This window comes from Phalacrocorax aristotelis, chromosome 1 (assembly GCF_949628215.1).
Source record: "Phalacrocorax aristotelis chromosome 1, bGulAri2.1, whole genome shotgun sequence".
Classification (NCBI taxonomy): domain Eukaryota; kingdom Metazoa; phylum Chordata; class Aves; order Suliformes; family Phalacrocoracidae; genus Phalacrocorax; species Phalacrocorax aristotelis.
The window spans coordinates 125,804,529-125,827,544 of record NC_134276.1 but is presented as its reverse complement, the minus strand read 5'-3'; the positions used below and the strand labels follow the sequence as shown (position 1 = coordinate 125,827,544).

General features: G+C 43.7%; 1 protein-coding gene across 1 annotated transcript; it reads right to left on the bottom strand.

Annotated features, from left to right (window-relative positions):
• Positions 1-8,768: 8,768 nt before the first annotated feature.
• TBX19 (T-box transcription factor 19) lies at positions 8,769-22,741 on the bottom strand. Its single transcript, XM_075105787.1, has 8 exons — positions 22,499-22,741; positions 16,493-16,757; positions 14,473-14,607; positions 13,622-13,683; positions 12,477-12,538; positions 11,604-11,792; positions 10,624-10,756; positions 8,769-9,820 (listed from the first exon to the last, which is right to left on the bottom strand). The coding sequence occupies exons 1-8, from the start codon at positions 22,693-22,695 to the stop codon at positions 9,586-9,588; spliced, it is 1,278 nt and encodes a 425-aa protein (XP_074961888.1). The 5' UTR covers positions 22,696-22,741; the 3' UTR covers positions 8,769-9,585.
• Positions 22,742-23,016: the final 275 nt, after the last annotated feature.

Sequence of the window (23,016 nt, the reverse complement as noted above, 5' to 3'; positions counted from 1 at the left end):
ATGAACACCCCACAAACAGGGACATTTTAAGTATCACCCTTCTGAAGGTTTAAGTGTCATATCCATAACAGAGACAAATCTACACACATCTGAAGCTGGTCAGGACAGCATCAAGACTGCCCTGTTGAGGTCCTCATTCACCAGAGGGGATCACATAAAGGGAGACAAAAGTTAGCTACAAACCTGCCAGGGGCAGCAAAAGTAGAGCTGCTCTCCAAGGGATGGGGAGGCAAGGGCTGCCACAATGCAGGCTGCACTCTCATCAGCGAGGCACAGCCCCACTGCACCTCAGCCCAGCAACCAGAGCAGGGCTATGATGGTAAAATGTTTTAGCAACAGCCCTGTGAGCATCAGGCATGCCAAGAAGCCTGGTCCAGGAAAGCCAAACACCAACTCAGGAACAGAGTCAGAGCGTACACTCCTCAACACAACCTGAACAGAAACTGAGGCCCTCAGGCTGCACTTAAATGAGGTGTCAAGGCTCAAGGGCAGGGGTGGTGTTAGAGGCCCCAGGTGAGGCTGGTCAGGCAATTACAGCTCATTAGTGCACCCAGGGCTCTGAGAAAACCAAGGGTTACATGTGGTTTAAATAAGGTGCCTTGTTAATGTCTCATCACCAGGAAGTTATGTTTTTATATTTTTACTACATCCTCTCTGAAAAGCAATCTAGCAGCTGGAATATAAAATACCAGAGGTACAGGCTATGGCAGCCAGCAAGCACCCTGTGCCTGGGGAATTTCCCTCTTTAATCCTTTGCTAGGGGTGATGAGCCAGCTACAGCAGCAGAGATTGCAGTGTCATGGGCACACGGGCTCCAGCCCTGCCTGTCCTCCCAGTGTTTGGTGCTCCTGGGTGAGATCCTGTGCAATCTGCAAAGCCCACAAGTCTGGTCTAGTCCTGCCAGTAGGTCTGAACTTGTTCTGAGTTTCAAGTTTGTCACAAAAGTAAAGGTGAGGTGAATTACGTGGGAGTTTTCCTGATTTTTCACAATGCAACCTAGAAAGACAGGAGACAGCTTTACCTCAAGTTCACTGCAAGTGTACAGCCTGGCCAACAGATTTCTAAAACATTTTAAAAGATATTCTGTGGCACCATCCAGCGCTGCAGATTACTTTAAAGGACTGCTTCATTCTAGGAGTCAGGTTGTGTTTCAGGAACACCAACAACGTCTTATTCAGAGCTCGACTCACAGGTTTTGGAGTACTAGGACTGCAGTGCTACCAGCTGCTGCCTCCACTGGTGATACACATACAAATGCTCAAGGCTCTGTAATTTTTATGTATACGAGTATGCCAAAAGGCCCCAGTGGGACAAGGCCTCATTTTGCTGATGCTGTATATACATGCAGTAAGAGGAACTCCTATCCCACAGATCTCCCACTACAGAACTTGAGAGAAAGGGAAAATGCCTGGTTTTCAGGTGAGAAACTGAGATGTCTGATGCAACACTGCCCCTAGGAGAAAAATGATGCTCAGGCACTTGACCTATGAGGCTGCAAGTCATTTATGCAAAGTCCTGCAAAAAGCCTATGAAAGCCATAGGCATTCAGTCCAGAAAATTCACATCCTCCTCTAGTTCACTCTTTCCCCATCAATACTTCATTTAAAAACTGAGCGTATCCTTCAGCTCACCATAAAGATCACTCATACTTTATGTTTCATGTTTTATATGGTGAACGGAGCTAAATCCAGTTGGCAGCCAGTCACAAGCGGTGTTCCCCACGGTCAGTTTAGGGGCCAGTCTTGTTTAATATCTTTATCAATGATCTGGATGAAGAGATTGAGTGTAACCTCAGTAAATTTGCAGATGACACCAAATTGGGCGGTAGTGTCAATCTGCTCAAGGGTAGGAAGGCTTTGCAGGGGGATCTGAACAGACTGGATCAATGGGCCAAGGCCCTTTCAACAAGGCCAAGTGCCCAGTCCTGCAGTTGAGTCACAACAACCCCATGCAACGCTACAGGCTTGGGGAAGAATGGCTGGAGAGCTGCCCAGCGGAAAAGGACCTGGGGGTGCTGGTTGACAGCTGCCTGAACATGAGCCAGCAGCGTGCCCAGCTGGCCAAGAGGGCCAAGAGCATCTGGGCTTGTATCAGGACTAGCGCAGCCAGCAGGAGCAGGGAAGTGATTGTGGCCCTGTACACAGCACTGGTGAGGCCACACCTCGAATACTGCATTCAGTTTTGGGCCCCTCAGTACAGGAAGGACATTGAGGTGCTGGAGCGTGTCCAGAGAAGGGCAACAAAACTGGTGAAGGGTCTGGAGCACAAGTCTTATGAGGAAAGGTTGAGGGAACTGGGGTTGTTTAGCCTGGAGAAGAGGGGGCTGAGGGGAGACCTTATTGCTCTCTACAACTACCTGAAAGGAGATTGTAGTGAGGTGGGTGTTGGTCTCTTCTCCCAAGTAACAAGTGATAGGACAAGAGGAAATAGCCTCAGGTTGTGCCAGGGAGGTTTAGATTGGATATTAGGAAACATTACTGAAAGAGTGGTCAGGCATTGGAACAGGCTGCCCAGAAAGCTGGTGGAGTCACCATCCCTGGAGATGTTCAAAAACGTGTAGACATGACACTTCGGGGCATGGTTTAGGAGACATGGGGGTGTTGGGTTGGTGGTTGGTCTTGATGATCTTAGAGATCTTTTCCAACCTTAACGATTCTATGATTCTATGCTCTTAAATGAGAGAGTTTCAAATCCTATAGTAAGCATTAGCATCTCTGTGGTAAAGACTGTTATTTATTGCTGTGGTAGGCCTAGCAGATTATGACACACAATAGCTAGTGGAAACAGTGGTTTTGTACCAGTGTGTTATATTTAGAAGGAGTATTTTTAACATACAAACTTTTATAACACTGATTATACAAGTTATATGGCTAAAATATAAAAATGGTTACATATTATCTTTTGTTATCATGCTCATTTTAAGAGCAGAAACACAGAACCCACATGAGCTGTACAGAGGATCTGCCTGAGGACAAGAACCCAGAACCAGCTTCAGGGCAAAACTACACCTGAGCACTGAACCGAGCACCCAGTGTTGCATCTCAACACAGACAAACCGTAGCAGTTAAGTTTAAACAGGCACAAATATTTTCTAATAGCACAAAATTCCAGATCCTTCTAGGTTTTAGTGTGTTGTTAACTTTACTACAAGCTGTTCTTTCCCTGTTTCTACATTTGCTAAATTCCAGACAACAAAGGGTCACATAATTGGCATTTCATGGCAGAAGAGGTAAAAATAACAGGAGAAAACTGAAATATTGGCAGCTAGGCCTAGTTTTCTGGACACTACCAAGTATTTTTTGTAGATTCAGAAGGTGTGAAGACTGTGGAAACTGATCTAGCACTGAGGAAACTGCTGTCTCCTAAGAAAATTTGATTGCTCCAGTGGTTGATTGAATCCAGAGAAGCAAATTTCTTCTGCTTACCCTGCAAACTGCATGGCATTTCAGACGCAAACAATAATCCATATTTGACAAATATAGTTCATGTCTGTATTGAACACAAAGTTGTAGATACTCTAGAAATGTGGGATGCAAAAAAATCTAATCCAGATCTCAGTCCAGGGTGTCCTAATGGGACTGTTACACTGCTATAGAAAGCCCACACTGGGAAAGCAAGAGGAAAGCAGGAGGAAAGCAAGGATGAACAAACACAGAACATAGCTAAGTATCTCTCAACTGCAATATACAACTGTCCTCCTGGAGGATAGTATATACTAACATGAACCAATTTTTAAAAAGACATCTCGAAAAAACAAAAGATCAAGGCCAGAACTTACAAAGAGCATGGCATACAGTGTGCCTTTTGTGAGCCACCTCTCTGACAGAAAAAACAGGTGGGTGGATGGATGGATGGATGGATGGATGGATGGATGGATGGATGGATGGTTCACCAGCAGTACTGCTGACTTCCAGAATCCCCTCAGTGTTATGGCTGACATAATATGCGTGAGCATAACAGACTGAGGCAAGCAAAACAGTTCAGAGTGAGTCACAGAAAGGAGAAGGTAAGATGCTCCCAGTGGTCATGCTAGAGATTCACTATGGACCACCCTTCTGCCTCAGTTGGTGCTGAGCCAATGGCCCAGCTGAGTGCAGAAGGCACTGCAGAGTTTTGTTGGCAAAAGTGGCCTTTACAAACAGATGCCCCCTTGCCTACGAAGAGTTTGGGGAACAGGCCATGGCGTTTTGATTTGTTCTGTTCACTACAAACCTGGCTGAACTGTGCCACACAGTAGAGGGTTTATCCTGTGCCTAGTCAAGCACACCAGCCTTCTCAAAATGCCTGTGTTTTTTGCATCAGTACATACTAGGAAAAATTGGGCAGTCATCCTAAAGCATTTCTGCAGCAGGCAGGACATCCTCACTGAATAATCCAAAAAAAACCTGAAATTTTGTAGGCCTGAGAGCTCTTGATGATCTGAGAACTCAGAAATACCTCGGTCAAACCTGCTCTGAGAGATGAAGCGGACACACAGGGGTGGTGACCAGTAACACCAGTTCCAGTGCAAGCACAGAGCCAGCATTTCCTGGGGAGGGCAGGTTGCAACCCACGTTGGGGGGAACAGGGCAGGACAGGGTGCAAAAGGTGAAAGGTGGCTTCTGAGGAGGTTACCTGCTGCTTGTTCTCTGTTGGCAATGGAGGCACAGATGTCTGTTGATGGGTGCCCAGGGCTGGCTCACCAAGAAGTATCTGAGCTGCTGCTGGGGACTTCAAGATGCCAGTGCTGACCTGCTCTCTGGATTTCTGCCTGTCAGGGAGCTAAGGGACATTCCCTTGGAATTCCACAGTTGTGGATGGGAACATCTGAAGCCATCTAGCCCCTCCGCTGGCGTACACGTGGGTGCCTGAGGTGAAGTGTGAGGGCTGGAACAACCCGTAGCAGAAGGAGACTCAGCAAGGATAGAGTGAAGTGCAGGTGTGACTTTTTGGGACAGGGCCGCCCAGGCTGCTGAGTGCCATGTCACGCAGAAGTCAACAGGCATCAGCCCACCGTGCAGGATTAAAATGGGAGCTTCCAGGGGAGCCGTGGGGCACCCTCTGACAAAAAGCTTCTCCACAAGTAAAGCCGGAGGCACCTCCTCACCTCCCTGGGAGGACACCTGCCCCACTGCCAGGAAAATCAACCCCGAGGGAAAAGCCTGAAACAAAAGATACCTGCCTCAGTCAGGGCCTGGGCTTGCAGCGACTGCTGCGGCTTTGTGTGCGCCTGCTGGACGGAGCCAGCCGAGGGGCCGCTACCACCCGCCTCCCGCGGGCCGCCACTTCGCCGGCCTAAAATGGCGTCGCCCCGGGGCCGGGGGCACGGTGGGGGCGGCAGGGCCGTCGCTGGGAAGAAGCCCCTGAGTCAGCAGCTGCTGAAGCCTGTCACAGAAGGGATGAAAGGGCAGCTGCCACCATGGGCAGCGTCCCTCCCCTCCCTGCAACGCCTGGACAGGTGTCGGGCCCCGTTACAGCTGCAGGCCACGGAGCAGAAGCTGCGGCATCGGAGGCAAAACAGCTTGTCTTAAAGTTTTATTTTTTACCCTTTAGATCATCTGCTTTTTCTACGTGCCCCCCTCCCCCCCCCGTTATCCCGAAAAGCAGGTTTGTTCACCCAGTGTGCAAAATGCCAAACTACACACAGAGTGGAGGTACTTTATTCAAGTCGTCTTTGTGCAAAGATTGGTGCTAGGTGGTAACCCACAAAGCTAGCGCTCCGCACCAAGAGACTACAAGACATTTATACAGTTAAATGTGTCAATCAATCACAGCTAATATTCACACACCTCAGCTAATAATTGGTTAATTTCTTTCTCACTCGGATGTAACAGGGCAGCTCCATTTTAATTTACCACACATGCTTATGGATTAAGGGACTTACTAGAGGAGGGGCGGTTCCTGGCCTACGGGCCTGATTTTTAGTATTATAACAAGGATAATTCCCCTACTGGGCACTTTGTTTTAGTTCTTATCTACATCCCAATTAGTTGTTCTCCTTGACCACACTTTATCACCCGGTTCTCAGCAGCTTCTGAGACGGAATGTTTGCTTTGATCAGTCTCTCAGCTCTCCTCAAGGATATAGTCATAAATCAAGTGCTTCCCTATCTCTCAGTTTCTGTCTCTGGCCCTCAACTTCTGTTTTGCCAAGCTCACATAGTTCATTGTTACATCTTTAGTGGACAGTTCCAAAAATTCCATTTTCTTAGGCATATCACACACCCTCCCCCTTTTATTTTGATACAGTTAAATGAGGCATCACACAAACCACCATGCAACCTCACATTTAGTAGCTGGGTACAGTGCTAAAGCCATGCAGAAGTTGAAAACAAGTGGTTCCTCCCTCTAATTACATGAAGATTTGTACGGAGATGTGCCCCCAAGTCCTTGCCCTCTGGCCGCGCAGGTGAGGAGAGGCCTGAGGGGTACAGCGCGGCTGCCTTGCTGCCCCTGCACCCAGCATTGCTTGTCAGTCGGGACAAAACCTGCTATGTTTCATGGGCCAAGAGACTCCATACTCTAATTAAGTTAAAAAATAGGAACTGTCATTAATACCACGTAGTATATTTACCCTGGAGATCTCAGAAGAGCTCTTTCAGTCTCTTGATGTGTTTCTCTTCCACAAAATCAAGAAGTGACTTTGTCAAAATATATAAAAACTGGGGGGGAAAGGGACGGAGTTTGCTTTCTTTTGCTGCGATTTCAGTTACTGCTTATAGCAACCAGCGAAATATTCAGTCAGAAATTATTATCATATGGTTTTTAATGGCAAGCAGAAATCTAATGGGGAACAAGGGCACTATAGGTGCAAACCCAGATTCACAATAATGGTTTATCAGGAGTGGAATGGTTTATATACAGTTTAAAGGAATCTGCCTCCCACATTAGAACAGTGCAGTCAGCATCCCAGCCTGTTAGTGTACTATGGGGAACTCCACTGTGCTGGCAAAGGAGATCTGCAAAGTGAAAACGGCAGCTTTTCTTGTGAACACGCGGCAAAAGCTTATTCCAGTGCTCCTACTGCTCCTTAGAAGTGATCTGTCCAAGCCAGATACTGATTCTCAAAGCCTTTACAAGTACCAAAATGTCAAGGTAGTGAGCAAACATGGTGTATTTTTATACCTCCACGTCATTTCTCAGGCTTTGGCTAAATCCGATTGTCTGCAATGACAAAAACTTCGCTTCTTTCTGAGATCTCAGAACTTTTTGCCTCCTGTGACATGAGTCATGGCTGCTGTTACAATGATAAGAAAGAAAAATGACTCTGCCTGTTCATTTCAATCTTTTTTTTTAATCCTTTCAATCCTGTAGGACTAACAGGAAAGCTGACTGGATTTTCTTCTAGATTCCTTATTTGTGAAATAAGAATGCAGTTTGTGTAACACCTTATAATCACTCTTCTGTTACTCTAATGCAGTACATGAGAAAACTAAGAAATTATCCAACTCATTAACTGTGAAGGAACATATCAAGTTCTGGAACAGAGAGAAGTCATCACTTGCCATTTTTTAGCATCTACAGCCATCCTATATAGACTCAGCTTGTGGCGTGTATGTGGGGAGCTGAACAGCCAGAAGAGGGTAGCATAAGTTAGTTAATAAACCTCATCTGTAAAGCAGAGCTATTTTTGAGCCAAACACCTACTTATATTTCTGGCTGCAAGGTAGAAAAACATAACATTGAGAAACTCACCACCAAGCTTTTGACAGAATGTGGAAAGGCAGATTTACAGTCAGAACTAGTGAGGATTGGACTGTTATCAGGCCACAGAGTGCTTTTTGCACTCTACTAGCTCCTCTTTGACCAATGTCTCTAGTAATAAAAATGCACATCCAAAGCAACTTCATTACTTTGCTTTTAGGGGATAGCAGCACAAGTCAGTAAAACTAACAGTGTTACTGAGTGCATCTGGGCACATTGCCTTGCCTGCAGCAATCTGAAATGGGAAGTCATGAAAATGCGTAACACTGAGAGCACCTGAAGGGGATGGTTCAGGATGAGGGTAACAGGAGCTTGCTGACTTCACCAGACAGATGCACATTTGATGGCCTGAATTAAAATATTCTCCTTGCTGCTGCCCCTAACACCTACCCAAAATAAAATGCTGCTCCCAGGGCATGTATGCAATAAATGAGTATTCACAAAAGGAATGTTGGCATATCTGGGAGAAGCAGAAACACCTCTCTAGAGACATCGGCTCACAGGAGCCTTGAAGAATCCTCTTCTATACCTACGCTGAGGATTTCCTCTTTGAGGGCTATCTATCCAGCCCCTGTCAATGCCCATGACTAACAGAACTGAATTGCTGCTAGGTGTTTCATTATTCAGAGACATACCTAGATGAGTTAGCTTGCAATTTTTTCTTTAGCCCTACAAGAGATCAAATGGCATCACTTTTCTCTGAGAAGCTGATAGGGCTTGCCTGAGGAGGCAAGACAAGGAAGACTGGGGGACAAACAACTGTTGTTGTCTGCATCACACTAGTGGTTAGAAATCCCAGACAGGATCAGGCCTCCACTATGCTAGATGTTGTACACTCACACAGGATAGGAAAAGCTGTAGCCTGAAAAAGGAAACTGAAACAGACAAAAGGTGGGAGGAAAAACAGGTACAAAGACACATGAAATGCCATGCCCAAGAGCATACAGACAGTCACAGGCCAAGGAATAGAAAATTCCTGTCCTGTCAACTTGCTTCTGGCAGAGCTGCATTGAATTCCTCAGAGGCTGTTAGGTGAAAAAGACTGTATGTGTGTGTGCTCCTTGGAAAGGCACTAAGGAGATAATACACCATTTTTTCATATTTTATTTGTACTCTATACCTGAAGCAAAGTGGAAATGCAAGCTGAATATTTTTCTCTAATTCTTTTTCCTCCACCCTTCCAAAAATAGCACATATAGAAAACATTGGAACTTTTCATTTCAAAGACCGTTACATCAGACTATAAACACTAAACTAGATGCCCTTTACCCTGCTGCTACAATGCAGCCCCTTTCTCAGCTTGAGTGTGTCCATTATCCCTATAGCACACAAACAGCAAACAGGAGCTGGAGAAGGGAAGGGGACAGAGAATACTGTATGCAAGTGGCATTAGGGTGTCAGGCTAATTTCATCCCCTGACGTGTTTAGTTTCAGGTATTGTGAAAACCTATGCGACAAACTCAGAAAGTCTTTAAAACAGCGCTGTCCCTTCAAATTACCAGTTGTGAACTTGCTCACATTTTCCTCTGGACTCGTCCATTAGTTGAAGAAAGGACTTTTAAAATGACATGTAAATATCCAGCTGCCATGTTTCCTTTACTCAGTCCCATGCTTGACCATTTTCATGTGACACAGAAGCAAAACTAACTATAAAGATCCTTTCATGACTTCATCCTGAATGATACATAAAGGTTACAGTAATAAGCCGGTTCCCATAACATTTCCTGCCTTTGCATTATGCATTTTGGCTTCTCTGGCACACAAGAGACACATTATGGAAAGCAATGTTTGATGAAGTTGGTTTTCTGCATACACATCCCTGCTCTGAGCTGCAGTTCTAGCAGACCGTTTGCCATTCATGTCGTCTTGTTTGGCTGAGCTCCCCCCATGAGCTGCCCGTCCATTAAAAGGAGTGTGAGGATGTCCATGCAGAGTCGGCTAGTCTGGCTAGAGCGGTTTCCCCTTGCGTTTCCATGTTGCCAGACACTGTTCCCTGCAGAGGGATTTGGACTGATGAATGCGTGGGTAAGGGGACATTACCCCTTAGAAACATGCTTGAAGAGCTGCTGTTCACCTCGCTTCCTGGGTTGGCAACATTCACAGCACTGTTGCTCACCGTCCACAGGCAAGGGTAGTGGCTGGAAAAAAAGCAATACAAACTGAATGACTTATTTCAAAGCATCTTCCCCTGCACAAGACTTACCACAGTAAAGTCAAGTGCATTATCTGCTAAAAGGCAGCTATCCGAATCGAGTTGCTAAACTAGATCAGCCTTGCAGATCTTAAGTGAAAAAACCACCAGCAACCATCACACCCGGTGACCTTGGAGAGGGGCGTGGAGAGAAATGTAGAAATACATGTGAGGTTTCAAGATTCAAAGATCTTTTTTGTGAATGCTTATGAATTCTACAGAATTGCGGCTGATTTTCCTGGCACCTAAATTAAAGAAGAAATATGGGCATTTATTTTGGGAAAAGAAGGGAAAATACCTGATAATTAATTGACTCTCTACGTCTAAATTCCAGCCATTCCTAGAACTGTTTAATACCCTGTTAACAATGTTCTTATAATAGAACATGAATTAGATTGTTATATCCCTGCATGGGAGTAGGATCCTTGTTTCATCCAGGAGAATAGTGAGGAATACATACAGAAAAATAATTTTGCTTTAAAATGCTCACAGCCTGTAGATACTAGAGTTCTCTGTGGCTGTTCCAAGATCCTGGTTTTCAGCAGTGCTGCAGAAAAATGAAGCTCCCATTGATCTCAGAGCAGGAGATAATTAGGTCATTAGAAAGATCTGTCCAGGAATCTCGAGTTGGACATTTAAGACATGTTTCAAATCCTGGATGCTGATTAAAGCTTGGAACAAAGTGTGAATACCAGAGCAGTCCTACAAGCCTCACCGCTCCTAATACCAGCAGTTTTCCCATAACCTCACCTGGGTCCAGGGCTGGCAGCTCCCTTTGTGTGTGGCACTGAGAGCAAATTGGCATGTGGAGAGGATGGCAAAGTCCAGCTGTCATGTCCTGAGAATACCTGAAGATTATTACTGGAGCTGTCCAACAAATTCACTTTGGGGGGTGGAGAAAAAAAAAAGCAACAAACAAATCCTCAGTGACTATTGCAGAGACATTGTCTTAAAGCAACAGAACATGGGTAGGCCTGAGGAAGTAATCTGATCGTAAAAGGACAACATTCACATGTTTATTGAGAGAGTAGCAAGGTGTCCTTGTAATTCCAGGTGTAACATATGAGAAGGTACAGCATGATAGTCAGAGGATATGCATTTTTGCAAGTCTGACTAATAGTCATTTCATTAATGATAATTGCCGTATGACTGGCAACGTTTTGATACGGATCTCCTTATAACTTCAGCTTAAGTATCTCTGTAAAACAGGATGCCTTGCTATATTATAATTAGCGAGCAGATTACTTTATCCTTACTCTTGTTTCTGGCCAATCTCCTCTGATCAAAGTAGAATCAATTTCTGGAACTCCATACCCAGATCTAGAGAGTGAAAGGGACTCAAAAGATGTTCTGCCAATACCAAAATGCCCTCATCTCAAGTCAGCTCCTACCATGTTCCTAAGGGCTGCTTTGAGTTGAGAGCACAACTGCTTCATGGCATGACATTGAAAGAAGGCTTGCAATGCTCTTTTTGTATGACTGGGAGCTGTACTTTAAGCCAGATCATTCACTCTTATGTATAATTAACAGTGGCAGTGCACCCAGCACTTTGTACCTCTTGTTTTGCTGCCTTAAACATACTCTGTGCATGCAGAGGTTGGTGCAGATTGATCCAGAGGCTCATCATGCTCTTTCCTAGCCTCAGCTCTTGCTTGTTTTAATGCTTATGCTAACTTCGGTCAGGCAGAGAGTGTCTGTTCCCTGGAAGCAAAGCAGCATTACAGTTGTACCTGTAGGTGAATGATTTCTCTGCATGTAAGAAGGTGGATAAGGAGCAGCCCGATGCCCTCGCAGCGCTGAATATCGCTCACAGCTGTGGGGAGTGTGTGACGCTGGCAGGGACAAAGGTGCTGTGTACTGATAGTTAGAGCTTCCTGGTGCACACATTGTATCTGGGTTGGAAATCAACCAGCCACCTACTTTGAGAGGAAAGAGAAGAAATATGTTATTGCACTAAAACACTGCAATACAATAAAGAAAGTAACCAGCCTTCTTGCAGAATCAGCTGTGCCTCAGAAATACCAAGCAGATTCCAAGATGCTGGTTTATGGAACAACTGACAAAAAAACCCCAAAAAGCGCAAAGACAAACAAAAACCAAATCCCCCAAAAACCCAAGCCCCAAAAAGCCCCAAACCACCAACCCTAAAAGCAAGACCTGAAAACAGCTACCAGAAAATGTCACAAACATCAAAGAACAAATGAAAGAAAAACTGTCATTAAAACAAACACAACCTCTGCTTTCCCCGTTTTTTTGTTCTGTTCACCAGCCAAAGGCAATTTTATAGGTGACAAAAGTATTCACAGTTACAAATACCAAAAAAAGGGGGGACAAAGCCCTAAAAATGTCATACATCATCTTGATTCTAGATTCCTTTTAATATTGAAAAACTGGTTCAGAAGGAAAATGATCCCTCTGCAGAAACTGTTGCATTATTTCCTGCTGTGAGGTTTCTTCAATCTATTTTTTTTTAAAGGGTCCCTTTCTATGAACATGATTCAGAACTCAGTGAATGACTAGTATGATCCAGTTAATCAAGTCCCAGGTTCCCAGCACCTACCATATCACACAAAAATTCCAGCTAACATGAATAAAAACCTTACAGTGAGAGTATGTCATGTGTTGACCTTCAGAGACCGTTTCTGGAGCATCCTTAGGATGGTTTCTGAAAAGCAAACTACTTAGTGGTAAAACTTCTCATTGAGAAATTACAAAACAAAATTAAAAACAGAACCATTCACTAAAAAGGACGGAAATCCATCTTCTTTAATCAATTGCTAGACAGCGGTAGACTTCCGCAGTCTGCCACAAAGGAAGCAGGAACTTATGTTTCATGACATGCATAAAAGTGTTCCTAAGTTTGTGCCAAATTTGGGGGCTGAACCTGGAATTCTAAATCTACCTGTGGGCACCGTTTCTGCTTGCGCCAACAGCTTCAGCCTGGCCTCCCACCCAGACCAAGGCAGGGCTTTGCAGCCCGCTCAGCCAGGCAAGCTGAAGGCAGCATTCCCTCTCTGCAGCTGGGAACCCTGATGCTGAGACGCAGCAGCTTCTCAAGTAGCAAGAGCAATGGAAAGAAATACAGATTCTCCTACAGACATATGGGACGCTTCACATGTCGGAAGACGTAGCAGGTCCAAGCAACATTTATTAGCAATTATGGACCGGAATGCATCACTTGGATGCCCCACTGCATTAGCATGTAAAACAAGTAAAACTTTGAAAGATAAACCACAATTTGTTTCTCATGGAAGCATCTCTAATATCTTACGCAGTGAGCACCTACAGGCTACTTTAAATAAACATCACATATTATCACAGAGGTTTAATAATAGCAGCGTAGTTACATTACAGTTACGGTGCAATTTCACTTTAGTTATGATTTTTACATCTGCAGTTAACTTTTATTCTCTCTGAGCTATCAAATTATGGGATTCATTGGAGTGTAAGTACAATGTAGTGAACATACCGGTGTGTAACATTACTGGGGAAATTCACACCATCTCATTTCAGGCTTCTCGTGTAGACAGTGCTAAGTCCTAGGATCCCCAAAAGGATACTCACCCACTTCAGACCCTATTATGGTAATAATTATATAAAGTCTCCCCACTGATTTCAGTGGACTAACTCTGGATTTAGGACAGCAGGAACAAGATTAAGTTATATAATTTATCTTTCACATTCTGATGACACAGCTTTAACCGTATCAGCAGCAAAATGCTACTGGAGCAAAAAAAGATGAACTCACCTTTCTTTTGCATCCAGGAAGGCTTTGGCAAAGGGATTATACTTGATTTTGAGAGCTGTTATCTTGAGTTTACAGAAAACAAGGCATGTTAGTGAAGGCAATTTGGAAGAGAGACTTGACAAAAAATCTTCCAGAGTAATCTAAGTGTTACTGCCTTGGTTACCCCAATGAAATATATCCCCACACATGATGTTTTCCAGGGCTGGGAGCTTTGCTCATTGCAAGGTGCTATGAGATGAGTGCCACCAGTTGGGGCAGCCTAATGGTGTAGTCTAGTCTGGGAAATCCTGTGGCACGGTGGCATGGCGAGGCCTTTCAAGAGAGTTTAAACATGGAATTTCTAACAAGTATGAATCAAAACTGCAGCAACACTAGCTAAGGGATACAGCATGTGAGTTAGCAATTGTCACAATTCAAAGCAATTTTGGGGTTGGGAATAAATTTTCCCAGGGAACGTTGTGTGGTTCTGGAATTGTATGTATTATAAGGAGGAGGGGGGAGGAGATAGGGTTATCATTATAACTATCAGTCATTGCTGGAGAAAGGTATTGGACTTGAATGTAGGGTTTTTTCCAGTAAGGGATTGGGGTGCCAGGACAGATGGACCAGTCTGGAATAGCCGTGGCAGGAGATTAAGCTAAACCTGGTTTAGTACTGCAGCCAGATACTGGATTAGACAATGTTCTACTGCAGAGAGAAGGCGAAGTATTAGACTGGAAGGAACATTACACTGCATGGGACCAGTGGGGAAACAAGAAAAAGACCTGTCTGTCCATACTGATCTTGTAACCAATAAGCTTTTAATATATCTCCTCAGTGATGACCAAGAGCACAGTGTGGCATCTGCCTACCTCTTCATTTTGGTAGGCAGTCACAGCTATGAACTGCGTCTCAGGGAAGGAGCAGTTCATCACCATCCGGTGGGAGCCTCCTACGCGAACTATGTGTACTTGGGGCTCATATTTATGCAGGGAGTTCAACATTATCTGCAGAAAACAAAACAAGACAGACAGACCCCAATGCCGCTCTGGTATCCCACAGCTGCTCTTTTGCTTTGGCTCTATAATAGACCCAATGTCACTGCTAAACCTCCCCAGTCAGTGATTATTGAGAGCAGAAGGACAGATGCCTTCCTCTCTTCTGATGAACCACAGGGCTGAACAGAATGAAACTTCACTGGACTTGGATTTAAAGCTTTCAATACAGCAGCATTAGTGAATATTTGTGTTAGCAGCTATGGCCTTCAAACCACCGGGCTTCCACTGCACTAGAGGCTGTTCAAGCAGTTAAGGGATAATGCCTTTCCTGCTTCTACTATCTGAAGGACTCAGAATCACCATTGCAGAAATCAGGGCCAGGAGGCAGCTGAGGCAGTCACCTATTCATCTTTCTGGGCAAGATGAAGTGTATCTAAACAAGCCTTGGCAGATGTCTCTAATCTGGCATTAAAAGCTGTGAATAGCATTGATTCCACAATACACCTTCCTCAGGAAGTCTGTTATATTGCTTAATTCTCTACTGCAAGAAAAAGATATATATTTTTTTAAATCTGTAGGTTGGAAAGTGCTGTGTGCATACATACATATTCACACACACACACAGAGTTATATGGAAGAAAGTATCCATTAGCATAAAGCACTACTAGTCAGCTATTACTTTCTAATAACACCACAGAAGGGGAAGCTGAAGCACAGAGTGGGGACATAGTTTGCCTTAACACTGTTGTCAAGATTTCAAAAGAAAACAAGGGGAGCTTCAGTCATTTGTTATTTAGTGACTTCCGTTTGGGCTGTTTCTTATATAGCTTTTCCTCCCCTGCTTTCTACTTTTTTCCTCTCTGCCTCACCATATATACACATCTTTTTCCCTAGCGTCTCTTTAACCCTCCAAGTGGGCTTCCTGTAGCTTTTTTTTTACCCCCATGCATACTTTTCTGAGGCCTTTGACTTCTTTGAGGTCCTGGATGCAGGACAAGAATTTGCAAATTCAGATCCCATTCTATGGTCCAAAACAGATCTTGTGTGCTGATTCCGTGTGTGACTTAGGAAAAGCCAGGTCATCCTTCTGTTCTCCAGTCTGTAAGAATTAAGATAATTTCCTACCTAATTAGGGTACTAAGCTTATGGAGGGACCTCACAAACCTAATGGAAATAACAGATAGAGAACATATAATATTTACATGAAAGAAATTGATTCTGGGCTGACAAGTATCATCCGATGTAGGAGTTTTGTACATAACAAACAAGCAAACAAAAGGTCTTGTGCAACATTTTACCTTTAGATGCATCATCAAAAATAAAATACGAAACAAAACTAATTTTCCTGTTTGCATTTTTAAGGGGTTCAAAGAGAAAGTCACTTATTTCTGGTACATGTGGTTTCTTTCCAAAGGCCAAAGCTGATTCAATAGAATATTGATAATTATCATGATGCAGAAGCAGACATCGTAATTATTTCATTTAGGAGCAGCCTTTTATTCTGCTATCTGACTCCTGCCAACATTCCACTTACACCAAACAACATGGGGGAACACAACAAAAACCTAATACCTGTGACCATTTTTTCCCCCTTGTCTGAAGTCCTGTGTAAAAATCCCCAGCACACAAGACCAACTCTGAAAAGCCCCCTGATGATTAAGTAAACCACAGCACTCTGTCTCTCTTAACATCAAGAAGTCCATTAAAATCTGAAAGCGCCAATTAAGGCCTGTTTATTCCTGTTTACATTTGGCCTCCAGAGAATAATTGGCATCTGTGGGTGAAGAGGCCTGTAAGGGCCTCTATAATTACATAAATGCACCCTTGATATTTCTTGATTAGTAGGTGCTTGCAATTGAAGCCAGGAGGTGTACGGGGAAACATCAGGCCATACCTGCCCACTCCCATTGAGCTTGTTGGTAAGCTTGACTTTGCTGAAGGAAATGGCGGCTTTCATCCAATGGGCCCCAAAGTTGGGAGAGTCTGGGTGGATGTAGACACAGCTGTGGTTTGGTGGCTCTGGCTTCCCAGCTGGCACCCATTCTCCATTGACATACTTCCAGCGGTGGCCATCAGTCGGAGCAAAGTCCAACAGGAAGGAATACATGGCGTTTGGGTCCAAGCCTGATACACTGATCTTCAAAACAGGGAACATCCGCCTGACCAGGAAACAAAAGAGGAAGACACGACTCGGAAGACTCTCCTCAGTATGTTTGTGAGCATCTGCTCACAGATTAGGTCAATGTAAAAAACATCCTCCCTCCCTCCATCTGGCTGAAGAAGTCTCTTAAAGGTTAATCCTTCATTTTATTTGTACTTAATTTTGATCATTTGGAAAAAAACCCATGTTATTTCTAAAGTAGGGCACTAGGGTCTTGATCACGCCAAGAGTTACGAATGTAATGAATTGTGTATAGCATCAGCAGAGCCCATGGGATATGGACATGCTAAATACATCCTTAGGTGTGGGACAAGAAGGCATGAACAGGATTGAAGAGAGTTGAAAATGGCTGAGAAGGTGGAGCTGAAACACAGATTCACTGCATTAACTGCAGAATCCTATTCTAAAGTGTGCTTCTTTGGTACTTAGATTCCCCCAACAAATGCCCCCGTACTCTATCCAGTGACCGAGTCCCACTTTGCCTGACTCTTGCTATATCTTCTGAAATCATCCTGCAGTCTCCAGCACTCAGGACATAATCCCAGCCAGGTACTCATCAGAATCCAGTTAGATTTATTGGCCACTCTATACAAAAGGGTTTTCTCTCTTCCTTTGAAGGGACAGTCATATTGTATAATCTTTTTGAGCAAATTCAGTCACTTCCCTCTGTTGTTTCCTGTGGTTTTTGTGTTAATCCCCAACATCTCCCACTTGAGTAATGGTTTCCAGGTAGTGCTGTTCTAAATGCCCTAATAAGTCTGCTACATTTTCCTTGTCTAAAAATACTTCTTTACTTTATCAGGGTTGTGTCAAATTAGTCTGGCATGACTTAAATTTAATAACAAGCCTTTTTAATTCATTTCCATTGTCTTCCACATATCTCACTACCCTTTTCTTCAAAATACATCATGAATTCTTATTATAGAGATATATTAAAGGTCAGTAGTTAGCTGGCATGTGTTTTCTCCCTTTCTTAAGTGCAAGTACTCATGTACTGTCTCACTACCATTACTTAAATCTCCAGTTTGAGAAGTCTGGCTAAAATCTTGCAGTTAGACCTTGCACTTGGCAGTTCTTCCAATAATTTGGTCCTCCTCTTCCATATTCCCTGACCTCATCAGCTTGATCAAGACCGGGTTCTTCTGCTTTTAGTTCTACCTCAGATGCAGTGTTGTCCATTACCACACTTTAAACATCTATCATCCAGCCTTCTCACCATCTTGTGCACTTAAAACTGAAATCCTGCCTTTGTTTAGTTTTGGGAAAATACTTCAAAACATCTTTGTCCTTGAGCGGCTCCTTCTGTGCTTGAAGGTCCAATGCCACGTTTTCTCAATACCCTTTTCATTATTATTTTTTCTTTTGTAGAAGAGATTTGCAGCATCTCACAGCTAGACTTTTAGAAGTTTTCTGTCTGTCCTGGTACTTGCGATTCATACCACACAGCTTTGAACTGGCATCTCAGTGCCTGAAAGTCAGCAGCAATAGAGTTAAGTGGGGCTCCAACAGCTTCAGGAACTGGGAAAAATTTGTGGTCAGCAGAACAGAGGAGTCTCCCACCAAAGGTATTCTATTCATTAAGTTTCTTAGCTTGTCAAGGAATATACACCATTACTGTGGAGGATTATTACAGCTGTTATATATCACCTCCCACATTCTTCTTTTATGAGTAAGAGGCCTCCCTGCCCCAGACACCTCTGACTGACCTCTCCTGGCAACTGCCTCTCCTGGCCATGCCACATTTTTATGCACAGGCCATGAATCTTCAAACTCCTTTTCTCTATGGGTACAGAGAGGCTGGTTACACCAAGCAGCCACAGCAATTGCCTGAGGTCCATGGCCATGGGACTAAGGTAAGGTAAGGTAAGGTAGCTCTCTAGGCTTAGTTAGCTAGCAGTGCAAGATGTCCAAAATACAGAAGCAAGGAATTGAAACTCCAGGCTGTCTCAAGGGACACCAAAAGTCTCTGCCCCTGCCGCTGTACTCTCCAGTGGCCCCCAGCTGCTGACAATCTCCTATGCTCCTATAACATCCCGCTCACCACTTACCTTTCTGGACACCTTTATATTGTTCTTGCTGTATACATTCAGCACCTTCTGCTCACAGGAAAAGACAGAATTTGAGAAAATTGAGATTTTTTTATTTAATATAAATACTTGGTGATATAGGGCCAGTGCAACACTGAGAAAGAAATATTGAACTGTGATCTTTCTAACTAGAAACTCAGCCAAGGATTTATATGCTACATTTAATGTGTCTTTCTGACCAGGATGCACCAGCTATCAAACCGGGATGTGATAAAAAGCATGGATGCATTGCTCCCTGCACCCCCCAGACCCCCTACAGTCAATCTTCAAAGTAACACACTTAGATATTTACCTGAAATTGAAGAGGAGGGGAAAATTCATCCACCTGAAAATTTAATTTCACTAGATTTCTCAGAACTATTTGTGTTACATACAGGTTGTTAATTCCTCTGCCCACAATGCAGACTTGTCTGCCTTTCTACTTGAGAGGCTTGAGTTTATCCCAAAAAGACCTATAGACTAATGCCAGAAGAGAATACAGCCATCATCAATTCTAACCTCCTGTATCACAGACATTTTAGCACTCCCTGCGTTAACTTCTGCTTCACACACAGTTAATCCCCACCTCACTTATACCAGCATGTCTTTACTGTACAGGTTCTAATGGTGGAAAACCTACCAGCTCACTTGTTCCGCTGATTAAGTGGCTTTACTGTTAAAATCACATTTGTCTTTCTTTTAGCATGGCAAGTGATGTTTTCTCTAAATTTGTTTTACTCAGATTGTTTGTGTCAATGATCAGGTAGGTACACACGTGACCTCCATTACTGCAATAGCTGAGCACTTCAGCCTCTTCAATTTTTTTAGAGCAGATCTGCTACAATTACTCCACAGTAGTGACCTTGAGTGAGAAGATGTTTGATATCAGACTTGAATGTGTAGTAATCAGCAAAGTTGCTTTAGTATTTAAGCCCGGAAAGGGCTTCTCCCCCCCCCATGTGTGCCTGCGTTGATCCACTGTAGATTCTCTCCATATGCAGAGGGGAAGAGTGGCACCCTCCTGCCTCCAGGCAATAACGTGGACTGCAAAGTCTCAGGATACTGCATAGCTAATATGGTAAAAACACAGAGAGAAGGCCTACTCAGTCAGAAAACAGAGCATTTGATATTGAAATGCCAATTGAATACAATAAATCTGAATAAATCAGGAGACTGATTCCCACCATATGAGCTGCACCCATTGGGATGTATTTTGTGATATAGTTTAATTTCCCTGGTGCCTGTCCTGCTCAGAATATATCCATCTTCCCTGTGTATCTAGGCATATTGCTATGGCAGGTGATTATTATAATGAAGTACGATACAGCAATGGAGACACATCTCTGTATTAACACTGAAGTTGGCTGATCTAATTATAACATTTTGGGACCCGCAGTACCTATTAGAGATGTCTCAGTCACAGCAGATAGAATTGTGCATGCCAGAATTTTATACTTGAGGATCACTAGTCAATCAGCCTTTCATCCTCTGGGATGCTCCTGTATCAGGTTTTGGTTTAATTTTTGAATTTTGCTAACAATGTGTCAACACAAACTGCCTTAGTTTTCACACACAGAAGTTCAGACTGGCTTTTCTTGCTGATTGTAGAATGCAGTTTTTAAAAGCGTTCACATAGCCTTCAGCAAGAATGACTGAGTTAGTTTGACTGATTTAAGCAGCAGCAGAATTAGATCAATATTTTTTCTATTGAGAATCCCTACGGAGAAAATCACTGAAGAATCTCGACCCTGAAAAAAACTCAGCACTCAGAGGAAACTGTCTCAAGTTTGTCTCCTTTTGATTAGCATGGAATTGTTCAGAGAGCTTTGCTGCAGGCCACTGTCTATGTTTCTTTTTTTCAGTGTGCCGATGCGTTTGTTATGGAAGATACTTTCAGAAATGCAAAAGATCCTTTTTCACAGTCCCTGCTGCTACAGTAACTTTGTTAAAAGGATTTATGCAGATGACAGTGTAACATACTTCTATAATTTATTTTGGGATTGCTGTAGTTTGATCACAAAGAACCCATTCATGACTCCACTGACGTTACTAGAGCTGTCACTGGCTTTAGGAAAAATAGGATCAAGCTGATAAGGACTGTGTAAGTAAGAATAGAGAAAAATAAGGCACCTTACACAATGAAATACAGAGTAATCAGGCATGTTCAAATAACAACAGATTCCCTCATCATCATCATAAAAAGATTTTATCTATGCACTCACCTAGACATTTTAGAGAGAACTAGTATAACCATGCAATCATGAGTTACATTAGCAGAGAGGAAAGAAACTGAAGAAACCCTGTTGGTAAGGTGCGATTCTTTGTACTAATTTAATTAATTAGAGGCAAACCTGTCTTACCTCATTTTTGGTCACTTATGCTGCTAAGGAGTCAGTTTAAGCTACAGCACACTAAGTGAAAGTCCACTCAGAAGCCTAACAGCAGTTTTTAAAGCAATTTAAATGAAGCAAAAGCAGCTTCTGGGTGTAAAGCAAACCTCACCAGAAGATTTCTATCCCTACAGGTTATTAGGAGGAATCAGCGTGGCAATACGCAGTGTTATACCAAGAGCTGACTAGATTTTTCCTTCTAACTGCTTTCACGTATGTGACTTGTCAAGCTACAGTCAACAGCAATATTGTCCACAAATTCTACTACATCAAAGTCTGCAAAATTAATATAAGTCACACTGTCTGAGTAAATCTTTCCATCTCTTAATTCCTCTATCCTACGTGGATCTCCTGAGAGGTCTTGCAAAAGAAACGTGTGCATACTGGGGGGGATCGGGGGTGGCAGATGGGTAGCGAGGGTAGTTTAAAGAAAAACCTTAGAACCACTGTACTAGCAAATCCAATTCTAGTAGCTGCCTGTCTGTTACAGGCTGGACTTTGTTGTCAGTCCATTTCAAAGCAGAACCTCTCTGGAGAGCCTCCTTCAAGCCACCATCTCATTGAGAAGTAGTACCCTTCTTGCCAGGTTTGGCACTCTTTTCCTACGCGTTTCTGTGCTCCCCAAAAGGTAAGATAAGCGATCCATTTACATCACAGTATTTTGTCTTTCTAAAACTGTGAGTGTTAACCAATATACCACACTTGTTTCTAAGGGCACCGACGTCAACTACAGAGCAATATCATTGTGGGACCACACAATCCAGACTGCACATACATGCCATGTGGGGCACAGTTTTATTGTACCCCATTCTAGTACAGACTGCTTGTACAAGCTGTTAATACCAAGGCCAGAGAGACAGGAACTGCAGTGGGGATAACACCACCAATCTGCTTCTCTACAGTAATTTGAGGTCTACAGGTAAGGACTCGCTAATAAAGGCTGATGATTATTAGTACAAGAAGTCATTCAGAAGAGGCACCATCTATTCCCCCTCAAAAGTTCCCTTTTTGTGCAACCTCAGGTCAGTCAATATATTTCTCCAGCATGTTTCACAAGCAGGAATAAAGGGGTGGCAGGAACAGTTTAGCAGAAACCAAAAAGGAGCAAGGACACCCCATTCTGTTCATATGCTGGTTTTAGGGGACTACGAGGCTGCAGGGATAAAACTCTTACGTGCTCATTGCAGTTCTTTCGAGTCTGCACACACCGTTTATTATCATACCACTTAAACCCCCCTTGCTGTCATCTACACTTAGCCCACAGTGCTGAGCAGATCACTCACCTGCCGTTCTTGGTCACGATCATCTCATTAGTGACTTCCCTGAATCTCTGCCAGAGCGTCGCATCCTCTAAGACAACCTGGAGCTGTTTCTCAGTGGGGTCGCCTTTGTCTCTCCCAGCCCGGAGTTCACTCTCCACTACGCTGAGTAGCCTGGAGACGGTGCAGTCGCTGGGTTTTTTGCAGCCCAGGTCTGCCATGACGACTTTACTGCCAGAAACTTCAGGTAGCTGTTAAAAGACAAAAATAATAAGCTAAATCACAAAACAAGCCAGTTCATTGGGCATCGTCTGACAAATGTGCTCTCCTCGCTCTTTTGCCACTGACTAGCTCTTTCCTCTGGAAGTCCCAATGGGCAGTGACACCGGTGTGTGGAGGTTTACGAACACACTCCACACAAAAAGAGGACTATCTCCTAATTACCTGTCAGACGGTCAGGTGGGTGGCAGGCTGATGACTCAATTGGCTGCCTTGAAAGAAGAGTCCTCCATCCAAATTAGCATGCTTTTATCTTTTTTCAA